Here is a 26,482-nt window from a genome sequence, read left to right on the forward strand (position 1 = left end):
TAGAAAAGAGAACAAAAAAGACCAGTGAAGTCTGTGAACTACAAGAATTCTTTGTAGAAGAAAGGTACCTCCTGTTCAAGCTCACAAGACATATAGCTCGGCATTATTAGATATTTTTCAATGACAGATTACTTGTCCAAAAGACAGTGCTCACACACACACTAGATGAAGCTGACAAGAGTCTAGTGATCACAGCTACTCCTGAAATAACATAATGCCCTAAAAATGGCATATATGTGAAAAAGAAACACACACACACACACACGCACACACACACACACACACACACACACACACACAAAAGAAAAACCCCTGCTTACCACAGGTAGAACAACGTCCACTCTCCACTTGTCTATGTGCTCTGTCCAGAGTTCCGTCTGCCGGATGTACAACTCCAGCCGCTTCTTTTGAAGTTTCAGGTTCTCAATCTCTTTCTCTAGGAGCTGCTCCATCTGCCAGGGAGGAGAAACATATTTTGGTTTATCAACTGACATAGCAGCTAATTCTCATTAATTTCCTCTTGCATATTACACTGGCATCTGTGAGAGATTATACTTACTGTGAAAGTAGGAATTTCCATGTAACCAGAAACCAGCACAATAATTAAAGTAGCAACAAAAAAAAGCATACAAAATATAAGCAAGTAATTATTTTTGCTTGTCATATATTTCCCTAATTAATGTCTTGCTCTGTGGAATTAACCAAACCAAATATTTTTCTTATCCTGCCAAGCATGAAAAATAACTGATGTGAAAACATCCACCTTGTCCTGCAGATAACTATCTTGTGCATGCTATTGTCCTAGAGGGGAAAATATCCTTCAGCAGTGCTTATCACTGTAGGGCAATATTGTCTCAGGGAATATTGCCTTGGAGTTTCGTGTTTTAGGAAACATTGTATCAGGGTACAAGATCTTCAGGGATATTGACTTGGGGAATATTGACTTGGGAAATATTGTCTTTGGGAATATAGTCTCACAGTATAGACCGATTCAAGTGACTGTTCATGGAAGTGCGCCCTCTTAAGGCGACGCCATTACTGGGGGCCAACCAGGCCGGGTCGGCAAGCGCCGTGCGTGCGTGGCAAGGGTGCCAGCGGCAGCCAGTGCTTTTACCACCCGGCCGGCGCCAGCCGGCCAGCCAGCTATCTCTGGCGCTGGCAGCGATCGACGCATCTGGATTTGTAACAACTCTAACGTCTACTTTTTTTTTTCGTTAGCTAATTAATAAAATTAAACAACTTATACCGGCTATGAGCGAATGGGTAGATGGCATATACGGCTGTAGCCAAAACTTGAACTTCAAGGTAAATATCGGTACGATCCGTGAGTGGAATCGTTATTGTAACACGTTAGACTCTATTTCTTTTGCGATGACCTGGGTACTCGCGTGTAAGCCCCTTAACATTAATCATTAGATCTATTCACATTTGTGTAAGAGGATAAAAAACACCTGGGGAGAACTATGGCTAGGCGCAGACAGACGTCTAGATAGCAAGCCTAGACTGTTGAGCAGTTAACTGATATAATTAAATACAAATAATGAATCAGTTTTGAGCTAGATAGTAGATATGGCGCTATCAAAGCAACTAATAAGATCAGTTAACTTAAACCTTTTTAGGCTTTTGCCTTTTCTCGGACCAGTGGGGTAAAGTCTGTCTAACGTTTTTTTAGATCTTGTCTAGAATTCTAGGCAACAGTCCAGACTAGACTTGACTTCTACCTAGAACCCTCTAACGTTAGCTACATCCTATATCATTTTCGGTTGTCACTAACTTCCGGCAAGTCTAACTAAGTAAACCAAACTGAAGGCAAATCTAGGCGTTTCTAAGCCGTACAAACTTAAGAAGTTAATTTACGTCGCCTGATGTCAACAACCAAACATTCTACTGTTTAAGGTCTAAGTAACCTTGCATTTAACATCGCGCTATTAAACGCCTAAAATTATAATCTACAAAAGTGATTTTCAAATCAAACTTTCTTAATATGAATTATGCTTATGAAACGGATGTTTGCCACCATTCATGGCAGTTTAATATCTATAAGTATCACTTTATCAAAAATTAATTCAAATTCAGAGTTCCAGGCCCAAATTGAATATGGTCAATTTAATGCTGAACGCTTAGTGAAGAAGTAAAAATTTACAATATAAGATTTTTTTTTTTACACATCTTGAAACATACATTTGGCTGTAGTGATAGGCTTTAAAATGTTTGTCATATAGAATGTAGTAGCCAGGAAGTGTATTCTAACTTTTGTAAGTATTGCACCAAGCATTTAACAATGATTCTCAAAATCTTTGATCTGAACCTGTCTTCTAAAATGAACAACTTTATTTCACGAATATGAATATGCAGTGATTTAGCCTAATCAAATAGAGAATCTATTAGGCATAGGCCAAAGTTTGTTTCAAAAATTTGTGCATTTTTTATACCGCTGTGTTTCACTTAAGTGTATATTATATTCATCATGCGTCAGTATATTAGTGTCTGAATTTCACACACTGACGTGCAGCTTCCATTTCCGTTTTTTCGCCTGTTATTTTATTTTGTGCACCCAAACAACTGCACAATATGTGTTGTTTTTTCTGATCCTTTGAAGCTTTCATTAATTTTAGATCGATATGTCTGAATTACTCAATTTGTCCAAAAGAAAGGCATTAAATGCCGCTGAATGACTTTTCCACAGTGAGTAAAACAATCACAATTTTAGCGCGGCGGTCGCCGACCCAGCGGCCGCCGGCGGCGCATGCGGCCGCGCCCGGCTAACTATGCGCGATGGGTACGCTGGGCTGCTAGCTGCAAGTGCAACTCGCTGGGTAGCTAGCTCGCTGGGAGCCAGCCCCCGTTGGCCCCCAGTTATGGCGGCCGTTATAGCGCCGCTAGCGGCGGTAGGTGAATAGGCCATCGAAATTGAAACGGTCTATATTGTCAATAGAAATATTGACAGTTGACAGGAATGAATGGTAGTTGTCAAAGAAGCGGATGTCCTTTGAGTCAACATCACCATTCCTCATGACCAACCTACCTTTGAATCTGATCCATGAGAACTCTTCAAGTTGCTGAGAGCCTGAGACTTATTGCTAAGTTTCTCATCAATCCTCTTCAGTGTGCTCTCAATTGTGTTTGTCTGTTCAATCAAACTCTCTGTTGTCTCCAGATCTGGGCTGGGCTGGGATGTCTCCTGGGATTGTTTGGTTCATTGTTTTTGAATGAAACAACAGAGAAACTCAGTATGTTAACACATATTTGCAACTCACCTTCAAGCTTAAATCAAACATATTATTACAAGAATATAAAAGATATAACAAGTTTGGCAAAAGTCAAATACTGAATAAGTCATATAACATTCAAGAAGCAAAGTTAGTGCTTTTAATCCTTTGAGACAATATATATTGTATTTGTGTTATACCAGATATTTTGGTAAAGGGTCAGTTTCACACACAGGAGCAGACTCTCCTATGTCATTTAAAAAAGCTTCCATAAAACTATATGTATGGCATGAAGAGTAATATATCACCAACTACGTTTCACAGCTGAATATACAAACAGCTTTTAAAGATGCTATTTCACCTAAACACTTTTTAAAATTCTGCTATGAAGAGTCATAAATACTGACAAACATATGTTAATGTGTGTTCACAAAAAAACAACAACAATCCACTTACATAATTGGAAACATTTTATCTCAAACAAAATGAGAACACACCACAACTTCTAGAAAGTTTGGTATATTCATTCCATGATACAATTATGGTGAAACTTCAGACAATAAATGCAATCCATAAATCAAATGATGGTAAGCTTTGAGTGTATGACATTTGATGCATCTTTACAGGATAGACCGTACCTCACTGTAGCTGTTCTGCAGCTCATCCTTGATGGCTGACGGTAGGCCCTCCCCGCTGGCCTGGGGTGCCATCTCTTGGCACAGCTTGGCATAGAAGTTGCTGACCAGGAATGACGGGTAGTGCTCCTGGTCTAGGAGCTGGTAAACCTTATGCTGGGCCTGGTAGAAGGCATCGGGACCCTGGAGAGCAACGGGTAATGAGCAGCACAAGGCACAGGTTAAAGAGGGAGTTTTCCCAGATATTCGAACATGTGGATTTAGTGCAGAAAGATCAGGGAATGCTCAGGAAGAGTTCGTGGAAAATCAAACAATTCATTATTAATAAATTCTAAATTCTGACAGTTTTGTTAAATTCCATGTGCCTGCCCTCAAGATGGGAACTGTACAACTATTCCTGATGATAGTATTAGACCTTAAATAAAGGCAATATGAAAAGAGTTTCACCAAAAACTATTTTTTTAAGGACATCAAATAAACACAACCTAGCTCATCTAGCATGTAGGGAGACTAATTATTTGCCTTCACATAATTATTTCAGCAATAGTTCAAGGAAAAGCGTACTTTTCATGAAAAGTGATGATTTGTGAAATTCCTTCTATATTTCCTTATATCCGCCACTACTCTGATACCACAAATTGTTATATCTATAGAGTAAAAATCTGAAAATAACCAAAACTTTCAACATAAACTTTATGAACAAATTGTCCAATTTCAATCAAACTATCACAGAGTGTTTCATTAATCTATCCACATGTACTTTGGGTGGGGGAATTCCTATATAACCATCTCAAGCCTATTATTCTCTACCCACAGACATCTTGTGTAATATAACAGCCAGTGGTAGAGACAGGATTAGCAGAGCCTTGATGATAATACTCTGGAGGAAGAATACTAACATGTAGAATTTTTCATTACTTGCACAGGAAAGCACATTTCTCTTTTTAACTTCATGCACATAGTAGTGATACCATTATATCTAAATGATTATCAGGGATTTGAAAGCAGGAAAATTTGAGCCATATTACTTGCCATATCTACTTTCTAATGGCTTTGATGTACCCACAATATAATGTGGGCTTAGGTTTCAGTTAGTTACCCATATGTGGTATTAACTCTTAAGTAACTCTTACATGACAGTGGATAACAATAATCATCAATGGGAATACAAGGAGGATAAAGTGCCTTGTCTAGAGGCACAGAGCAGTGCTATTGGGGGACTTGAACCAGGGACCTTGAGATTGATAGTCAGAGTGCTCATCCACTGAGCTACAAGAGCTCCTTGTGTAAATGTGGTGTTAACTCACAGCATTGCCAATGAGGAAGGCCTCCATGCCCTGTATGAGTGGTCTGTCCACTTTGACCACACTGCTAGTGGCTACGAAGGTACGGTAGACGGTGGTGGCATTCATGTGCTGGTCCCTTGGCTACAGGCAGAGAAGGAGACATCAAAGACTGAATACACCATGCTGCTTTCATTTCAAATACTTTCCATAAATACAGAAACATTAGAAGACTCAAAATGTATTCATCCAACCAAGCAATAAGAAAAAAAAAGAGAACAAAAAAAAAAAAGGTGAAGTGAAGAACATAGCTGGCAGCTTTCTCTGGCATTTAATTGTATGTATCATTTAAGTCATGAATTCCACTTTCTTAAAACCACAGTTAAAGTAGTACCAAATGTTTGATATATGAAATACTTGAGCAGTCACAGTGCAGCTCTAGACACAATATGTATGGTATGTAGCCACAGACAGAATTTAGTGTCATTTGTTTATAACTTATTGCCAGAATCTATCTGTAAATGATGAAAGCTCATATGAGGTACATGTGTAGCTGTAGAAACATTTAAAGAAAACAATGACAACAAAACAGTAATAATGAACATCAAGGGACAAAAACAATTTACCTTCTTACTTGTCTTCAAACTTTCAACTGCTTGCCAGAAGCTAGAAGATAGAGAAAGAAAAAATGAAGAAACACTAGAAATGTCACTGTGATGAATGGTATGCCTCTGCCATATCACATGGTTCTCCCAATACATGTAGGTCTAGAACGTGTCATGACAATGTGAGGCAATAGCTTCACATACTTGGTAAAGAAAAAAAAAATTGAAATGACATGTTTGTCACAAATGTGTTGAGTGTTTAACTTCCTTGGACTAGGACCCCGTTTACAGTGCCCAACCTCAATTGCGAGGCCGAGCCCCACAATTTTGTCCGTTTACACTGCCGGGCTCGGCCGCGCTTTTGATTCAAACCTTTCAATATTTTGTCGTAGTGGCGCTCTGCTTGTAAACAAGCGCAATTTGGTATTGTCTGGTTTTCAGACCCTTTGCCAACTGGATTCCGTGGCGACGGAGTCGCCGTTCGGGCAAAGGCCTTTGCCGAAGGAAAAATCCTTTGCAGGACAAAACCACCTTAAATTATACTAGTTTTCGACGTTGAGGGGGTTAATATCCTGAATAGCGAAATAGTACAGGCAGAGGGTTTGGAAGCCAGACTAAAATTGGCCGCGCATTTGGCCCAGTTTGCGTTTACACTGAGAAAAGGCCAGGCTCGGCTGCGGCCTAGTCGCGGCCCAGCCACGGCCCAGCCACGGCCGAGACCACCTCCAGAGCGTGGCCAAATGCGCGGCCAATTTTGGCCTCGCATTTGGCCTTTTGCGCGTTTACACTGAAATGAAGGTGGGCTCGGCCGCGGCTCAGCCGCGGCCGAGCCTCATCCTCATGTACTCACTTCAAGAGGTCTTCTTTGCCCTCCTCTTTGAGGAAACGAAGAAAATATCCTTTCTTTTTACTCTCTGCCAGGATCTCATCCAGGGACATGAGGCGCTGGGTAGGGCCGGACTCCTCCTGCCCGGACCCCACCCGGTAGTAGGACTGGTAGTCAGGCCCGCCCAACAGCTTCAGTCGCTTCTCACACTGTGCCTTGGCCACATTGCACTGTAGAAAGTATGATAAGAATGTGAAGTATTTTAAAGTCTATGATGATGATTAGAATCATCAATTTTATTTGATGCAGCTCCATGAAGAACAGTCATCAAGCCATTATGCACCTATCATTGTTTAAAAAAAACCAAAAAAAAACATATGTTTCTTCTACACTCGTGTCATTCAAAAAGTAATACTTCCATGCAAACTCCACATATATTTCTATGGCTGAGAATACTTAATTGCAAACAGGGGGAGAGAAACTGTTGAAAGGTATGTAAACAATATCAGCTGAGTTTTTACATAGCTACATAAAAGCTTGGTATCATATCATCATGCACAAAAACTCACTTCACTTCCACCTTTGTGTTGAACAAAATTTTTAAACATACAACACTAGACATTTACACTCTATAAGACATTCAATACAACCCACGACAAGAACTTTCCGTGTAATTGTTGAAACAATGCTACATATGGACAAGGTTCCAGTGATATCAACAAGCCATGGTTCAACTTACCAAGGGGCAAAAACTGTGTATGCACAGCCAACACGTAAACATTACATCCAACAACTCATCATTGCACATGATTATATCAGGCCAGCCAGGTAGGGAGCTATGTTGTATGCATACCGCGTGCTAGAGCTAGCTAAAGGCTATGTGCTTACTTTGTTTTTGGCCCTCAGACAGTGCATTTTTTTTTTTTTGTCACAGAACCATGTCCATACTGTAAATAAGAAAGAAACTATATCGAAGTGCCTTTTATATTGATTTCCAATTCCCTTGCGCACTGCTATATTGTTTTTTTCTTTTGTCATATTTGTTTAGTGTTTAGTGGACCAAATGCAAAGTCAAATAAAATTTTCATTTCTTTTTTTTTTTTTTCCCCAGAGAATCTAAGGAATGTATACAGTGTAGTCAAACTTTAAACCTGGGGGGCTAAAGTTACCACATGTCATGGACTGGTTCTCCATTTCAAAACAAAGCCTCAACTAGGTGGACATTCACACTCTATTTGAAGTCAAAATACACAAGTGATATCCTGACAGGTGCATTGAAAAAGAGTATATCTAATGGTGCACACAGTGGTCCAAGTTTCAGCTGAGGTACCTGATTGATGTATCTCTTGAGGTTGCGCCCCTTGAGCAAGTCTCCTTTCTTGCTTCCTTTTGCCTTCCCCTTCTCACCCTCCAGTGTTCCTCTAGACTGCTTGAAGTCCTCTATCACAGTTGCATGCATGATCTCTGTTAGAATGTGATATCTGGAAAAAAAATGATAACAAAATGGTCAATATCTTAACTTAATTTTCATAGTGGACATAACTTTCATGTAGATAGGAATTGAGGACCAAAGAAAGGAAAACCATTGAAATACTTTCCAGACTGGCTAGTGAGCATGAGCCATGAATGAAACATGAAAAGGCCACAAACTCGAATAACAACAACCATACAATGTTTGCACGACATAGCATTTTAGGCGGAAAATTGATTTTAAACAAATCTGCTTTACAACAAAGACAAATGTTTGTGAATGGGATGATTGCAACATCTTCATGTTATTTTTTAGACTAATCTCCCCCTCCACTTCTTGACAAACTACTAAAACTTTTGAAATTAGATAGAAGGAAGTATGTTGCTAAGGATGGTATGGAGAAATACAGACACTCAAACACACATGAATAGTACATAGCATACATCATCTGTTTGATGCATGAGATTTCTGTCATTTCATCTCTTAAAAACAAGTCTGTTTTTCATAAATCTCTGCTCAGCAGACTGAACTTACTTCTAAACAACTGCTCTTCAAGGTCAAATTCCACATTAATGCTTTTTCCATCCCTAAATCAGTATGTAGCAGTCCTCTTCCTAATCAATTTTACAAACAGCTGGATTGTATTGTGAAAAGAAGACGACGTACTGCTGACATACTTGTGCTTCTTTAACTCCATTTCCCCCAAACATTTCCAACTAAAAGCAAGCCTGTAAACATACTATACTCGAGAGAACTGGCAGAAGGACATTCACTGCTTCTTCATACATTTTAGTAAGTTTTCTTTTTACACGAGAGAGACAGACAGAGAATCAAAATACTGTAAGGAGAATTGATACCAAGGAGAAGGTTATCTCACAGAAATGCCATGAAATGGCAATGACAAATCAATAAGGGGTAATCACATAAAATGAACATTTTGGTGGCTTGTGTAGCAGGGAAATTTATTTAGGTCTTGTATTCATCTCTGCCTGTGTTGAGCCATAATCTATTTATAAAGTCATTATTTCTTCATCATTTCTCATCCCTATCATTGCTTGTGAAAGGGGTTTTCCCCTCTCTATATGGGACTAATGTATTCAGGCCCCCCCATTATGAATGAGATAAGTCCCTCCCAAGGACACCCCCTCCTACACCCACTCTCACACACACACACACATGTAAACACCAAGCCTAGCAGGGATTATCAGAAGTTTTGAATGTAGCCTGTATGGCTTTCTGCAGGGCTAATCACCCATAACATCTTGGATTTTCATTCTCCTCTCATTCCTATGACTGTATATGACTTCCTGATCATTTCTGTCTGTGCCAGTGAATTTGATTACTTTGAAGACTTTGATCAACAAACTAAATCTCATGGTGACAACTAGAAATATGGAAATGATTTATGAAAGAGATCAGATGTAATGCTGTCTAGACATGCAAGAATGGTACATACATGTAGATTTCATTGTAAACATTCAGCTCCCAGTTTGATTTCTTTGCTACTTCATGGGTGTACAATTGGTTTTATTGACATTTTGGGTTCATGGGATGTATGAGCACTATACAGATATTATCTCAAGCTTTTGGTTTTTAATAATATTTTATCAATTTTTTTTTTTTTTTTTTTTTTTTTTTTTTAAACCATTGGATAGATTACTAATGGTACTTATTCTGGACTTTTTGGAAAGATTACTTTTTTCTGGACATTTGGAAGGACTACATTTTTCTGGACTTCTTGAATGATTACTTTAACTGAATTTTTGAAGGAATTACTTGTATGAATACAATGTTTACAAGTTATGGATTACTGTAAAAGTGGAAATTTTCGCAGTGTTGAAATTTTCGCACATTTTGTGCCACCAGAAACTAACACAAAAATAAAAACATGCGAATATTTTTGCTTGCTATGTCCCAGTAGTTGATGTCTTGATTCTGTGGAATTAAAAACACGCGAAACTCTTCTTACGCGGATGAGTGCAAAAAAAAATTAGTCGTATGAAAATATTCACTATTACAGTAGCAGGAAAGTAAAGTGAAACTTTCTCTCCAATCAATCTCTCTTATAAACTCATCTCAACAAAAGCCAAGATTCAATAGCTTCCTCTGAAACTGATCTTCCAAGATTAGATGGAACATCATCATCATTTTGAAAGCCCACCTGATCTGCAGGAGTTCGTCCACGTCGTTGGTGGCGTTGATGAGCTTGATGAACTCCTCGTAGGTGGCGGCGAAGGCGTAGCGACGCTTGCTCCTCTCCACTAACTTCTCAGTCTTCTCAAGGTGCATGAGGAATGTGGCGTTGATGAAGTGAGGGCTGCATAGCATGTCTACTGCTGGTTTGATGACTGCACAGAGAGAGACAAAGGGTAGAGGATCATCAATAGCCGCAATCATCGTGAAGTTTAAGATCACGATCTTAAAGATCTCTAACTTCTTGCGAAACTTCCTGCAAAATTTCCCACTAAAACTAGGGTTATTTCCCTGACATCCGCCAATCTTCTTGATCAAAACAAGCAAAAGAAAACAAACTGCCACTGATGGCGATTGTCCCATTTCAAGTAGATTTTAACTCATATATAAAATATGATTCAAATTACATATAATATATGCACTGATAAATAAATGATGGAGAAGACAGCATAGAGTTATCTTGCTTACTTAGAGAGAGAGAAAAAAAAGTAAAAATAAATAAAACACACTTAAATCATGACTTGATGATTACCTTGACATGTGGCAATCTCTCTGAGTAGCTGTCTGGCCGTCTCACATCCAGCAATCCTCTCTGGGAGGAGTAATACCAGGAGAACCTCCATCGCCTCCCGTAGGAACCCCATCTCAGCCTCCTCACTGGCCAGCGAGGGATGGAGGTAGAAGATCTTTGGTTCCTCCCCCTCTCTACGAGATTGAAGAGGCAGAATCCAGTGAGGATTGAGAGGGATTTCAGACCACTTTAATCATTAGAAAGTTCAGTATCAATTGTAGTAGTTGAGGTTTTATTACAATCACCACAGAGACAAGACTTACATTTAGGATTATACACAGTGATACTATTTAAGAGTCCAAGTGAGAAAAATCAATACAGCTCACTTCATGTAGCAGAAATCCTAAGACTTAAAAAGTATATAATACATATTGTGCACGATAAACTAGAAATATCACTGAAGGTGATAAATACCCCCACCCCGTGACGACAGTCTTACCCAAGGAATGATCTTTCCTTGATCTTCTGCCATTTAAATGCCGTTACCATGGCAACGCAGCTTCCGACACGTCCGAAAAATATGTCTTGCACATCTTCCCACCAAGACTATTGTGTGTGCCACATTTCATAAGCTTTTGTCAAAAACTGAGGAAGTAGTTCAATCCGCAAGATCTTTCCTTGATCTTCTGCCATTTATATGCCGTTGCCATGGCAACACAGCTTCCGACACGTCCGAAAAATATGTCTTCCACATCTTCCCACCAAGATCAAGGTGTGTGCCACATTTCATAAGCTTTGGTCAAAAAACTGAGGAAGTAGTTAAATCCGCAAGATCTTTCCTTGATCTTCTGCCATTAATATGCCGTTACCATGGCAACGTACTTTCGGGTACTGTCAAAAAATGCGTCTTGCACATCTACAACCAAAGGCACACATCTGTACCAAGTTTCATGGAAATTGGGCAAAAACTGAGGAAGTAGTTTGCAATACAAAATTTTCCATCATTTTGGCTCATAATATGTGAGCTGTTACCATGGCAACATACTTTTTGTCACTGTCAAGAAATGTGTCATGCTGACCTATATCCTAAGACAAACATTCAATATGAATTCCATGAGAATTGGAAGAACACTGATGAAGCAGTTTTGCCATGAAGCATTTTGCCCTACATTTTACCAATAACATGCCGTTACCATGGCAACACACTTTTGCCACTGCGGAAATATGTGTCTTGCACATTAACATATTCAGATGAACATCTGTACCTAATTTCATAAAAATTGATCAAAAACTGTGGGAGGAGTTCGTGACGCAAGATTTGTACCCATTTTTGCCCATAATATGCCGTTACCATGGCAACGTACTTTTGGGTACTGTCAAAAAATACGTCTTGCACATCTACAACCCAAGGCACACATCTGTGCCAAGTTTTATGGGAATCGGTTGAAAACTGAGGAAGTTGTTCGCGACGCAAGATTTGCAATGGACCGACCGCCCGACCGCCCGACCGCCCGACCGCCCGCCCGACCGACCGCCCGACCGCCCGACGATTCCTATATACCCCCTTCAAACTTCGTTTGGCGGGGGTATAACAAATGAATTGAAATCTGTTTCTAGTAAAGCATGCAAAGGAAAAGAAAAATCAGCTAAAGCTAAAGACAGAGAAACTGTATGGACTCACTGCTCTACACTAAGCTACAGGTGATTCAGAAGCAGTCATATACTGTATAAACTGTTATTTCACGTAAATCTATTTTCGCAAATGAGGAGGTCATAGACATTTTCGCGAGATGTTGTTTCCGTGAATTGACACAAGCTGTCGTATGTGCACTATTACACCAGGGCATGGGCAACATTTTCCTGTGTTGTTAAATTCGTAGTCCAACAGTATTTCGCGAAATTTACGAAAATTAAACCCTTGCGAAAATAACAACTTATACAGTACAATGTATGTAAACTATGTATTTATATAAACGCTTTGTGGTGCTAGGTATAGGATAACATGTAACACATCATTGAATTTGGACCCTACGTTGATTCTGGATGTATTTGTTTTCATACTGCCATTTTGGGTAGTCATTGTGGATCAACATGTACAGCAAAGGGAGTACAGTACAGTTCAGACTTTATGTGATGCAGCAATGTGTACAATAAACTGGAATTAAGGCTTTCAAGATTTCACAATGACACCTTACAAATACTTTTATTGGACTCGGAACAATTCAGATTGTATATTCAATAATCAAAAAGCATGTGATTTGGTGATATAATGCCCACTACATGCAAACAGCTTTTGCATTTAATGCAGTGAGTTTTATGAAAGCATGATTTCACATTAATAGTGCATACTGATACCTTACGCTGGTTTCTCTCAACTTCTGGAAATGATCACACACTTTATAGACGACATCACTTGAAAGGAAGCGAACCTGCGAATGCAAGTTGCAACAGTAATCAAAGTGATTTGACAAAAGACATAAATCTTGCAGTAAAACTTTCAGAGATACAAAATCCAGGGGTCACACACAAATATACACATATCACCATTTTGCACATACAGTACTACTGCTATAGGCAAAATGCCCAAACTGAATCTACCCTGTCTGTCAATACACTTTGGACATAAAATACACAGTTCTATGTACGATAGCTGGTAATAGCTATTATCTTCCAAAATCCCATGTCATCTACAGATATTACTGATCCAGTATTTCATATTAATTTACTTGTAAATTATGATACAAATAAATGAAATTTCTCTTGACTTTTCTACGGATATCTTTCAGCATTATTATGTTCTAGCATTAGAGGGAGAAGAATGCAATCTACCTATCATGTGCGATTCACAAATTGATCTTGACTTGAAAACTATGATGTATTATTTGTGATGATCAAGATATATATATTTTTTTATCTATCTAGCATATAAACTTTGCTTCAAACATAATCTTGAACCAACGTACTGCATAAAAATCAAGATCACTTTAATGCAGAGTTCCAAGCAAATAAAAGCATATTCATTATTTTATAATACTTGTGTTAAAGTATGTAATTCTACATTTCACTGTTCTATTGTTCTAATATTATTGTAATGGACATCTCTGTCTTTAATTAACTTGTATTATATGGATATGTATATATTTACAGAAAAAAAAATGCCACTGTGTTTTCTTCATCTGTTACTCATTTTCACATGTACTTTGTTAAATCACATTTTTGCAATTATTACAAATGTCTTCTGCATATACATTAATATATAATTTCTCTGTTTATTTGATGGAAATGACAATAAATTTTAATCTTGAATCTTGATAATCTTATCTAGTAATGAAAATGCTTATCCTCTCCATTTTAATAATCCGTTGCAGTAGAGGACATGAAGGAAACACATGTTTCAACTAGAAATGTCGCTATGGCGACTGATGCCTCCGCCATAATGCATGATTCTCCCAATGGAGGTGTATAGTACAATGTCTTCACAATGTGTGATGACAGTTTCACATAACTGGCAAAATATCGGACAGGTTTGTCAGAAATATCTTGAATGCTCACTTTCCATGAACTGGGTTTGCTATAATTGTCTATTAAGGAGTGCAGGTACACATATTTGGGGAATTGAAAATTTTTACTTGACTTCTGACCGACCTTATTATAAGTTTATGCATTCAAATTTATGAAATTCTTCCGTCGAGATGTTTTCATTGCAACTGATTGACAAATTGCCCTACATCGATGTAAATAAGCACTGAATTGATCAGTGTTTTAGTAGTAGCCATGATAAAAAAATCATGGGCGTACATACTCGAGCAGGATTCGAACCTACGACCTCCTGATCACCAGACAGGCGTCATCTCCACTAGACCACCGAGCTTTCGCCCGACAGCAAGTGTTGGTTCTAATCCTTATAGCATGCAGCGGGTACTGCTTTGTTATTCAAATTTATGAAATTCTTCCGTCGAGATGTTTTCATTGCAACTGATTGACAAATTGCCCTACATCGATGTAAATAAGCACTGAATTGATCAGTGTTTTAGTAGTAGCCATGATAAAAAAATCATGGGCGTACATACTCGAGCAGGATTCGAACCTACGACCTCCTGATCAGGAGGTTGTAGGTTCGAATCCTGCTCGAGTATGTACGCCCATGATTTTTTTATCATGGCTACTACTAAAACACTGATCAATTCAGTGCTTATTTACATCGATGTAGGGCAATTTGTCAATCAGTTGCAATGAAAACATCTCGACGGAAGAATTTCATAAATTTGAATAACAAAGCAGTACCCGCTGCATGCTATAAGGATTAGAACCAACACTTGCTGTCGGGCGAAAGCTCGGTGGTCTAGTGGAGATGACGCCTGTTCGGTGATCAGGAGGTCGTAGGTTCGAATCCTGCTCGAGTATGTACGCCCATGATTTTTTTATCATGGCTACTACTAAAACACTGATCAATTCAGTGCTTATTTACGTCGATGTAGGGCAATTTGTCAATCAGTTGCAAGTTTATGCATTGAGTATAATTTTCAAGGTATGAAGAAAGAGTGTAATTACAGTACATATATGTATATTTTTTTCATTCAAACCTGACCTTTGACCCTTAACCTTTGACCTTCTGGCTAGAAATTTCCAAGAGAATCTTCATTAAGTAATACATGTACATATACTAAATTTTAAAACTAATAATGCAATCATTGCATATACTAATATATGAGGGAAATAGTAACATTTTTAGGAGTTGATCTTGACCTTTGACCCCTGACTATTGACCCATGACCCCTAAATTCCCTAGATAATCCCTGCCAGTCAGTACATGCATATGTACCAAGTTCCATGAAGATACATTGAACCATTTGCGAGAAAAGTGATATTGCAACATTTTCACCTAACCTGTGACCTTTTGACTTTTGACCTTAGACATGAAACTCTCTCTGAGATATGGGGGAAATAGCAACATTTTTAGCATTTGACCTTGACCTTTTGACCTTTGACCTCTTGCCAATGTCACTAAAATCTACTCTACTAATTGTCCCATCATACATCATCCTTGGACCGAGTTTGGTGAAAGCTGCTTCATCCAGTTTTGAGTTATCACGTAAACAGATAAATTTTAGGATTTGACCTTGATCTTTGACCTTTGACCTCTGTCCGATTTCACTGAAAAACTAATTAAGTAATTTTCCCATCATACATCATCCTCCAACAAAGTTTGGTGAAATTTTCTCCATCCAGTCTTGAGTTATCGCGTAAACGGATACAATTTCATGATTTGACCTTGACCTTTGACCTTTGACCTTTAGCCGATTTCACCCAAAATCTAATCAAACCATTGCCCCATCATACTTCATACTCGGACCAAGTTTGGTAAAATTCCAGTAAACATTACTCAAGTTATCGCGTAAACGAAAGCGGACGGACGTACGTACAGACGTACGGACGTACGGACGGACGGACGGACGGACAACCCGAAAACATAATGCCTAAAAAAGGCATAAAAAGGGTTTCTTACCATGTCTATCCGCTTCAACCTCAGTGATAGGTTATGAATAACCTCCCAAAAATCGGTTCTGGATAAAGAAAAGGAAGATCATAAAATCCTTTACATTCTTGCCACTGCAGTGACAGTAAGTGTAAGTAACTACTTTAGTCGATTTACCCCCAAAATACACATATCATGGAGAATTTCACATCTGCATTTGTTTTGTTCTTTTTTTTTTTTTACTTTTATAAAAGCAGTTAGAAAACGGAGCTCATCAAATGTGTATCAACAATGATTCAACAGAGAAAATGGTGACAGCAAACTGACTTGTTTAATTGAGACTTGTGTAATAATGATCATGACTTGCTGAGTTATAGTGGTATCATTCTGAAACAACTTATTTGAGTTTGTAATGTATACTAAAGAAGGGGGAATGCGGATCTCAATATTGATTTCTCCTCCTTAAACTGCACTGGAAGGAACTGTTCATATTGACAAACTTTTTCAAAGAGATTTGAAGTAACCTTGATTTTTTCAAGAGCAAACTGACAGAGCACATTTCCTGGATCATACTGTTTACCACCGGCATACAATACAAAATGAATCCTGTTGTCATTGTGGCAATCGTTGTGTATGTGATCAAATTTGGAATTCTTTTCTGACCTTACAGTAGAGGTTGAAAGTTGTCGTTTTGGTTTTAATGGTGGGTATCACTCAGGAGTGAATGGCAGAAATGTAGACTTACTCCAAGGCTTCTGCAAATATTTTTCCATCTTGTCCTAGAGTGTTGTACCAGTACATGACATAGTCTCTCACCACCAGATCGAACACTTAGGAGAGAAATAGAAAGGGGTGATGTTAGACCAATGTAGGGGGGATAAGGAGCATGAAATCATCATGAAAATATCCTGAGGGATTTTGCCAAAAACTTTATCATCTTGTCATTCCTTAACTGGTAGTGCTGAATTTCTATCGTGGTACAAACGGCTGGTGATAAAGCTAAGGTAACAGAAGCACAAACAGAATAAAAGCAAACAGCAGAATGACAGGGTTTAAAAATGCCAAACTGTCAATATAAGAACCTTAAATACTATTCTAATTGATACTTAATGAAACAATAGGAGTAATGAAATAATCAGCATACTGAGCCATTATAAATATTATTAAGAAGGTCAGCATCTTATTTTTTTTTTGTTGTTGCAGTTATTCAAAATGGCATCCCATCACAGAAATCTCAAAATGAATTATTCGATCTAATAAGTATGATATGATTAAATATAATCATCCTTCATTAGCAATCAGTGCTGATTTCACTATTTCTTTTTTTTTTTTATCAAACACTCTCATCAATTGCTTCAGCTTCATATGGACTCTGCTGAAGATGGGGGGCATTTCATGAAGCATTTTGTCCAACAAAATTGTCGGACAAATTAGTCGGACAAATTTGTCGGACAAAATTGTCGCATAAGTTTGTCGGACAAATTTGCCCTCAGCAGGGGGGTGTTTCATCAACGTTTGTCGGCGCCGACAACTTGAATCACCATAGTAACAGTCAGTGACCAGAGCATCTCAGCCAATCAAAACCAAGGATTTTGCTGAAATTGGTCAGTGCCGACAGTTGTCGGCGCTGACAAGCGTTGATGAAACACCCCCCTGATCAGATGCAAGGATTTCACTAGCTTATAACAGTTTGTCAGAAAAATATCCGACCAAAATGCTTCATGTAATGCCCCACAGAACATAATTTTCATGTACATGTATACATCTTTTCCCTATATGGAGAACATGTACAGTGTAGTCCTGAAAATGATAAAAGCAATCTAACTTTGCATCAAATGCACTTGCTAATTGATGGCAAGTCATGAGAGTTGTGTAAGAGACAAAGCTCTATATTCACACACACACACACACACACACACGAACAAACAGACAAACATTTGTGGATGACTTGCTAGCTTACGATTACAACAACATACCTTATTTTGCTCATTGAAAAAAAAAAAAAATATCAGGATTATTTAGCTGGGTCCCCCTCTTACAAACAAACATTTCTTCAAATGTGATAAATTCCATTTCAAAGCTAAAGGAATGGTACATAATGCATTACTAAAAAACTAACATAAAGATTTTCATCATAGAGCTCACAAATTTGCTCAGTTCAATTCAAACAGTGCTCTTCAGGATCTAACGTATGGACACCCACAATAGTACAATGCATATGAACTACAATGTATGTATACCGGTATATTGTACTGTGAAAGCTACAAACTTGTTTCACAAAGTCTTGATGTACATACTAAGCATCAGAGAACCTTGAACTACTTTTGCACACCAGTGATGCCCTCTGCATAATTTGCCAGAGAGCGAGCTGTTTACATTTTACCATGTGTGCTGAGGCCAAGATCCTAACAGGGCCATTGTGTGCTCAAAGTTTGGGACGAACAAAGGGACTGCCGAACCCTTTCCTGACAAAAGCTCAGTGAATGACAATGGATGCTGTGCCCACCAAACAATACATTTTGCTTGGTTCCATTGAGTCTCACTGCTGGTTGATTTTAACTGTATCGTCAGTCTGCCATACAGACTAGATTTCTCAAACGTGGTCTGTCCTTGAACGGCCAGTTACTTGCAGTCTTAGAAAACTCAACAAATAGAGTTTACAGTACAATCATGTGTTTGTTTGCATTTTCCCTGTCACAACTATTCAATATAAACTTACACTCTAGATTGGTTTAAATCAGGTTTTCAAGTTTATGAATTTTGTTGCCGTAATACCTAATGTGGAGCTTCTTCCTACACTAGCTCCGTGTGCTCATACATGTACATTTGTAGCTGCATCAAATCGGCTACATAGGTCATTCCTAGGTCAAGCAAGCTTTGTTTGTTTTTTGTTGTCTTTTTATGTGGAGACTCCAACCTTTGTGAAGTTATTGGGCTTGATATGTCACTCTTTCAAAGATTTATTCACATGAGTATGAAGTTACATATCGTATGAGAAACCCTCATGTAATTTAATATTATTGTGGTAATGAATACTGCAATCTGGAAACTTGTGGAGTTTTATAAACATCAGAACACACACACTCTTCAGTGAAAGAACAAGTGAGGTACATAGGACAAAATTATGATAACACCAGTTTCTGTTATTCATGCCACAATGCTTAAAGCTACTGTTAATGACAAGTTATAAGAAAAACCAAATTGCATATCTCTGTAATTTTTATACATTAAATTTGCATGTTTAGTATGACAGTTGTCTGCTACATTATCATGCCAAACACGAGTTTGAATTTGTCTCAAAAGTTTCTTGTACCACACATTGGCTTTGGCATTAAAATTAGAGTTGCTATTCTAATCAAATCTAATCACAGATCATACCATTGTAAAATACAGTGTATAGGCATGTATTACTACATTAGAGTGAAATCTAATATCTCACAAAGAATGGGTAAGAATTTAATGTCAAGGCACTAGGTCCTAATTTCAACTATTTACATACAACTCTGACAAACATGTATTTACAAAACAACAAAAAAACAACAACAAAAAACAAACAAAAAAAACACACACCACAAATGCTAAAAAGCAAATTGCTAATAACCAACTTGTACATCACATTCCAACATCGAAAAGGATATACAAGTACCTGGTACAGCATATGTCAGTGCATCATGCACATTAGGGCAAACAACTTACATTCATCAGTGTAAGAGAAACACAACAATGAATTTGCAACAGACCACAGTATTGAACAAAAAAAAAAAATTAGCTCAGATGTTTTGAAAAGCTCATTTTTGCCAAGCAGTGCAGCTCTTTTGAAAGAGAAACAGGGCCATCAAGGATTTTAAAGGCAATCCATGAGAAGACCTAATAAGCCCATTAGCGTATCATGTTCCAAGGCTAAGCAGTGATTCCTGAGTGGCTTGAGGTCAATCAGGGTGCATTTAACTTTCAAGGAATTTTGGGCAGTTGAAAAACGCAAAGCTGTTCTGATTAAGGGGTTAGAAACACGCAAAGTTGTCTTGGAACACATTGATAGCTCGGACCTATCCATGCCAAGTACTGCCAACTACACATCTCTGATCATTAGGTCAAACTGCATAATGGAGCTGTGCAGTGACAAGGTCTCCAAATCAATTCATGACAGAGTTGATAAATGTAACAACTCAAGAAACGTGATCTGAAAGGAGTTTTGCAAACATGTTTAAAGAGTGGGTATTTAAACGCTTTTCAAACATGGCAAAGTTGATAAAGGCAGCCTCAGATGGGTATAAAAGCCCATGCATGACCTTACAGTGGCCTTACATTGAATTTAGCCAGGCTGAAGTGTTCTCACCTTCTTTAAGTGCGTTGTCAAGGTTACGTGAGATGACAACTCTCCTTCCTCGTCTTCTTCGACGCGCTTTCACTTCCTGTCAAGAACATGGGTTAAGAATTTCATTACTGACTACAATGTACACATAAAATGTCTTTCAAAGATCCATGAGGTATAAGCAAGAGATGTTAATCTCTGTGCCTATCTTTTTCTAAATGCCTATAGATGAGTCATAGCTAGACCTACATCAATTTCATAGCATCAAACACTTCAAACAAGGATGTTATCAAAGGTACATACATGTATTACTTAATAGAACTCATTCTTCACAACAAACATGTATACACGTACATACTTTGTACTAGCATGCTCACAAACTCACACACAATATGCTTCATTACCATTTATCTGGTTTGTAGCTGAAATCACAATGCACATCATTTTTAATCTTACATAAATTTGTTTTACTTCCTGCCATTTTGATTTATACATGTGCCCTCGGTTGATAATCACAGGGTGAAAAGCGAGATAGCAAAGGGAAAGGGGCTAGAAAGTAATCTTTCAGGGGTAAAGCATTCATTGTTTCAAATATATACAGCGTAGATATTAACATGATAAAGCATTCATTGTTTCAAATTTATACAACATGGTATCTGACTTCAAGTATGTCCAACATTTTCACAGCAGAGCTTCTACCTTAATAATGTCAAACTGATAATCTACATGACTGAAGAGGGTAAGTAAGCAGAAAACAAAACAAAATGCGCTTGGCCAGCATTTGCAGAACAAGCTCTCCAGTAATCTAAATGTTGTATGTTATGTTTTGTGTGATAATACTGTAAAAGTGGAAATTTTCGCGGTATTGAAATTTTCGCACATTTCGCGCAACCCAAAACTAGCATGAAAATAAAAGCATGCACATATTTTTGTTTGTCATATGTTCCAGTAGTTGATGTCTTGATTCCGCGGAATCAAAACCACTCAAAACTCATCGTACCCTACCAAGCGTGAAAAATTAGGTCACACAAAAATTTCCACTTTTACAGGAGTCAATATGCCATCTCCTGTCAACCAACAAATACACTGATGACCTGAGATGTATGGAGATCACTACAGACATGTGACTCACCATGATTTTGGTTACCAGGGTATTGAACGCCGGTGGAGGCTGCTGCACGGTGGCTGGTTTGGTGATCTTCCCAGAGAAGAGGATCAGAGAGCACCCGAGGAAGAAACCCACGAATGCCACGCCCAAGTATAACCATGGTGATGAGGTGCTGACAAGCTGGAGCTGGACCAGAAGTGCCAGAAGGACCCCAAACCCTCCGATGGTATACACATTCAGGAACCTCCCGATGTAGATCATGGTGGTGTGGCTACATCCATTTACGATGCAGTACGTCACGAGTACGCTGCTTCTGACCAGAAGACTTGTCAGAATTAACTGCAAAAGAGCAGTGTGTAGACCTATCAATGAAGCAAAACATGTATTTCAACTGTTCAGTATTTTATATTGATCAGATAGTTTAATGCTTCTTTTGACAATCTTAACATGCTTAAACCATTGAGGACGGAGTGATATTGCTACAACACGCATTTCCCATAGACACCTGCCTGAGTATACTCAGGACTCGTCCTCAGTGGGTTACAAGATTGCTAATTGACTGCATTGCAGTGCTTGTGCAGCAGCTGTGAATACAAGCTTAAAGGGGCATAATTCAACAGAGAATAGATTAGCAGCAATACAATCTATACCCACTTCTGTTCCAATATCATTCACTCACATTTTAGACAACTCTTTTGACCTTTAATGACGTATCAAATAAACTGAATGGCAAGCGAGTATACTTAAATTCTGTCACCTAAATATCAATTTAGAGTCATTTTGATGTCAGAACTACACTGTAGCAGTGCGAGGCCCCTAAACTCCTGGTTGGCCTGGATTGCCACACATCATTTCTGTTCACTGTGCAATATTGCAGCATTTCATACAGCATTTCATATCATAGCCCGACCAGACGCTGTTACGCTACGCGAATACATGTGGGCAATTCCACGGTAAATGGGTAGTTTTATGCACTCAAGACATGGAGCAATTTCATTTGAAAATATTTGTTTGAATCATCTTTTTTTCTTTATTTCTTGAATACATGTGGTAAGGTGAAATAAAATATTCAACCTCGTTGAGTCCTGTTGTTATTTTTTTTGTGATGTGCTGGTTTGTTTGTTTTTATTTAATATTATTGATAATGTGCAAATTTGAAATAAAAATTGACATAAATTGCAACTTGTATAAAATAAATTTTCTTAGAAGACACGCATCCTGGGTGGATTATAATTCAAAATTTATCACCAACGCACCGAGAAATCATTTTCTTGTTCGCCCTGAACGATTACAAGAGTTTTGAGAGAGTGGAAAGCAAGCTGGACCGAAAAGATCGGCGTTCTGTCCTACTTAAGTTACGTACGTTCGGCCTCAATTTCGTTTGGTTTCCAGGCGTCAGAGTGCAGTTATTTTGTGTTAAATACACTTTGCTGACGACAGTTTCAAGTTAGGTTTCACTAATTCAACAGAAAATTAAACCAAATATTTAATATCCGTATTCAAAGTTACCAAATTCAATTTTCTGTCCACGCCGCGAACGTACGTAACTGCTAGTTGAGACACTCCAGTGTCGTTCGATTTAACACAGAAACGCGGACACTACCCTGAAGTTAGACATCTGCCTTCGGTTTCGCGCCACAAGCATAGCTGTCTTTTCAGAACATTTAGTTATCTAGCTTCAGCTTCCTTTTCTAATTCTGTCCAGTATGTTACGTGCGTTCAGTGGGTACGCTCCGCTTGGTGGGACGCACGAACGGTGGACAGAATCGCCAATCGGTCTTCGTTACGTGTGTTCTGAACGCGCGTAACTCAGACAGATTGTTCCCATGTCTTGTTTACCTCGTTGTTTCGCGCCGTTCTGTCCGAGGTTGCGTATCGTTCGCATGAAATTTCCCGTGTTGTGTCTGCATTGCGTATGTGCAACCCATCGACTGCTCAGATCTGAATATGACGGAGGTGATTACGACTCTCGCTGACAAAAGGTAAATTTTGCATTCTAGAGTAGAATCTTCCGTAGTTTTAGGATTAATGGCCCTGCTGGCATTATTAGAAATTCTTTTGAGATTCTCTGTATGCTAGCTTTCACTGCTCGTTTTCGAGTTTACACGGACGATAACTGAGCCTAGTCCCACATGTGTTATTTTTTGTCAGTAAATTCTTCGTTGCTTCCAGCTTCAAATAATCTTTCTTTTCATCTTTTCGTAATATTTTTTCCTCAAAATAAAACCAAACTGACAGTGAAAGAATAGCAATGAACGAAAGCTAAGCCAAGAGTGGTACTTTAAATGGCTGAATACAAGTTTAACTCCCACTGTCCATCGTGAGCTGACGCACTGTACGAGTGTACTGTAGAATCTAACTAGATCTAACGTTTTACTTTTAATATAGAATTTAGAAAGCCAGGCTAGCGCTACGCTAGTGACACGAGTCCCAAGTGTAACCACACGATAACGTTAGTGTATGTAGACACCCATGATCAAACAAGTTAGAAAAGAAACTTACTAGGTTTACATCGGGATTTGACTTGATTTATTTCTGCCCAACAATGTAAGCAACCAAAGTGCAAACTCGACTTCCAACGTTGTTGATGTTGTCCTTCAGCCACATGAGCTCAGTCTACTCATTGCAGTTCTCTCATGATTTCCATGATGTGATTTATTTATTTAGATTCTATTTCTATGTTTTGATGTAGACTAGACAACTAGCAACTTATCTGAGAAGCTGTGCTGGCCTGTTCTGCACCTTTTAGTGCAATAGTGGTGATTCAATCTGTGTCGTGAGTGACCAGAGCGTCCCTTCGATCATCATGCCGGTGCCCAGCCTGTCTGCTTTCCAGTGTTACAGTGAGGTGTGTATACATATTTTTATGATTTTGCGGGAGGGCTCATTGGAGCTAAGCGACCCTGACTCAATGTACAATCTGTTCATAACACCCTGTCTTGTGTGGCCTGGACAGTTGTCTGTGCAGAGCCTCATTCCAGCTGTTGCACCATCCACCATGTTTGCTCTTTGCTGGCCTGTGTTGTGTCCTAAAAACGATCCCTGTGATGAAATCAGCCCCAAATCTTTCTGCTCTTATAAATATGACATGACCGAAGTTCCGCAACTTCACTTCGCAGAAATTCTGCGATGCCGATGTTATGTTTATGTACAGAGCTATTTTGTATTTATTTAATGAAGATTGTAAATTTGTATTGCATTCATGATTTAATGACCACTAAGCAAATTGTGTAGGAGAAATGAAATCTCTTTCTACAGTGGAAAACAGACATTACAAGTAACAGTAATACCTTTCAAAGAAGCCATGGCCTCCATATTTTTAATGCCATGCTATTATGTATTGTAAATATTTTATTTGTAGATGTCATAGAACTGGTACATAACTAGTCTTCATTTTGTTGTCTTCCATGATATTTTGGTCCATTGTCATGTAGCCACATCTGTGCTTATTTGGGGTTTTCTTCTGATACGATTATCATTTTATTTACAGAAGCTGCATGGCCCTGTTCTACAGCTTGTGGTGGAGATTTTCTGAGTGCCCAGAGCATCCCTTCATCATGCCTAGCCTGTCTGCTTTGTAGTGATAAAGTGTGAATGCATATTTTCGTTTTATTATGTAATCTTTTTTTTTTCTTTTGGCCAAGAAGGCTGCTACATTGGCACTCTTAAATATGTTAAGGTTGCATATATATATATATATATATATATATATATATTAGACCATGACAAAAAAAAAAAAAGATTCCTTTTATTTACAGGACTATTTCTTGTTCATTTTTAAAGCACATAAATTTATAGTGCATACATGAATAAATGATTGCAGAGCAATTTGTGTAGGATGTTTGTTGGAGATATTGAATTGCTTTCTACAGTGTAAAACATTAATTGTTACCCCTCAAAGCCATGGCCTCCATTTTTATTTTATTTTTTTACACTATGGCATATTCTTTTTTATTATGAAGATTTTATCATAGATATCTTTTTGAATTTTGTTAATATTTTCATGACGTTGCAATCAATTCTCTGTATCGCCAGTGTGCAAAAAAAACTTCTGTGCATGCTGAAGAGCTCTGTCACAGATACACTGTGGGATTCTTTTGTGCCCTTGTTCACTTCTGGTTGTCTCACGCTAAGTAGAGGTCGCAGTTCCCACATGATTCAAGGGAGTTAATCGTCTGCTTTTCCATTGCCATCCCTTTTTTTCTTAGTTAAAATTCAGCTGAAAAGAGTTGAAAGTTTCTAAGTTTTACTGATTTGCGGTCACTAGAGTCGTGGTTCACTACTGCAAGGCTTCAATGTGCTGGTCACATGATGGAAAGCGAAGAAATCTTCAACAAAAAATATCTCTGGATAAAGATAAAGCATGATCTGAGTGCATGTGCAGCCAAAACCAGGTCAAGTTTGTCCCGTAAGCTATCTCATAATGCATCTAAAACACTGCTCTCCGCACGGCACCTAGGTATTGGCGATACCAAGAATTACACCTATCCTTTTTTTGAAACTTTGGCCAGGAAAGGTTGCTAGGTGGGTTGATAGATTTTTTTTTTTTTTTTTTTTTAAGAGTCTACTGTATTTGTAGTTTGTGTATTTTATTGCTTGGTTTACGGAATAACTATGCAGCAAAATGTTCAACTATATTTCAATTGCAGGTGACATGTACATGCCTTTTGAACAATCTTTTTATCTGCGCTCAGTATATAGGAATATTCCAAACTTTCAAAAATTTTGATAAAATGAACTCAATATGTGTATTTGTTGATTATGTATATAATTTTTTTTTTTTTTTTTTTTTTTTTTTGACAGGTAAAAGACATCCCGGATGATGACTTAATGGGGAAAAAAGAGGCATGGAG

General features: G+C 38.3%; 1 protein-coding gene and 1 non-coding gene across 2 annotated transcripts in view; both read right to left on the minus strand.

The window, feature by feature from the left end:
- LOC140234787 (sorting nexin-25-like) overlaps positions 1 to 26,482 on the minus strand; it is a 47,623-nt gene that overhangs the window by 11,192 nt on the left and 9,949 nt on the right. The window contains exons 2-15 of the mRNA XM_072314824.1: positions 21,654 to 21,968; positions 20,546 to 20,621; positions 16,955 to 17,039; positions 16,240 to 16,297; positions 13,089 to 13,162; positions 10,755 to 10,927; positions 10,191 to 10,377; positions 7,889 to 8,039; positions 6,583 to 6,788; positions 5,754 to 5,793; positions 5,152 to 5,271; positions 3,848 to 4,027; positions 3,026 to 3,181; positions 321 to 452 (exon numbers count right to left, since the gene is read on the minus strand). Coding sequence (XP_072170925.1) covers positions 321 to 452; positions 3,026 to 3,181; positions 3,848 to 4,027; positions 5,152 to 5,271; positions 5,754 to 5,793; positions 6,583 to 6,788; positions 7,889 to 8,039; positions 10,191 to 10,377; positions 10,755 to 10,927; positions 13,089 to 13,162; positions 16,240 to 16,297; positions 16,955 to 17,039; positions 20,546 to 20,621; positions 21,654 to 21,890 — 1,875 coding nt within the window. The 5' untranslated portion in view covers positions 21,891 to 21,968. The remainder of the gene's footprint in view (positions 1 to 320; positions 453 to 3,025; positions 3,182 to 3,847; positions 4,028 to 5,151; positions 5,272 to 5,753; positions 5,794 to 6,582; positions 6,789 to 7,888; positions 8,040 to 10,190; positions 10,378 to 10,754; positions 10,928 to 13,088; positions 13,163 to 16,239; positions 16,298 to 16,954; positions 17,040 to 20,545; positions 20,622 to 21,653; positions 21,969 to 26,482) is intronic.
- On the minus strand, positions 14,532 to 14,604 carry Trnat-ggu (transfer RNA threonine (anticodon GGU)). Its single transcript has one exon. It is a non-coding gene; the product is annotated as a tRNA-Thr (tRNA).

Source organism: Diadema setosum, chromosome 11, assembly GCF_964275005.1.
Source record: "Diadema setosum chromosome 11, eeDiaSeto1, whole genome shotgun sequence".
Classification (NCBI taxonomy): Eukaryota; Metazoa; Echinodermata; class Echinoidea; order Diadematoida; family Diadematidae; genus Diadema; species Diadema setosum.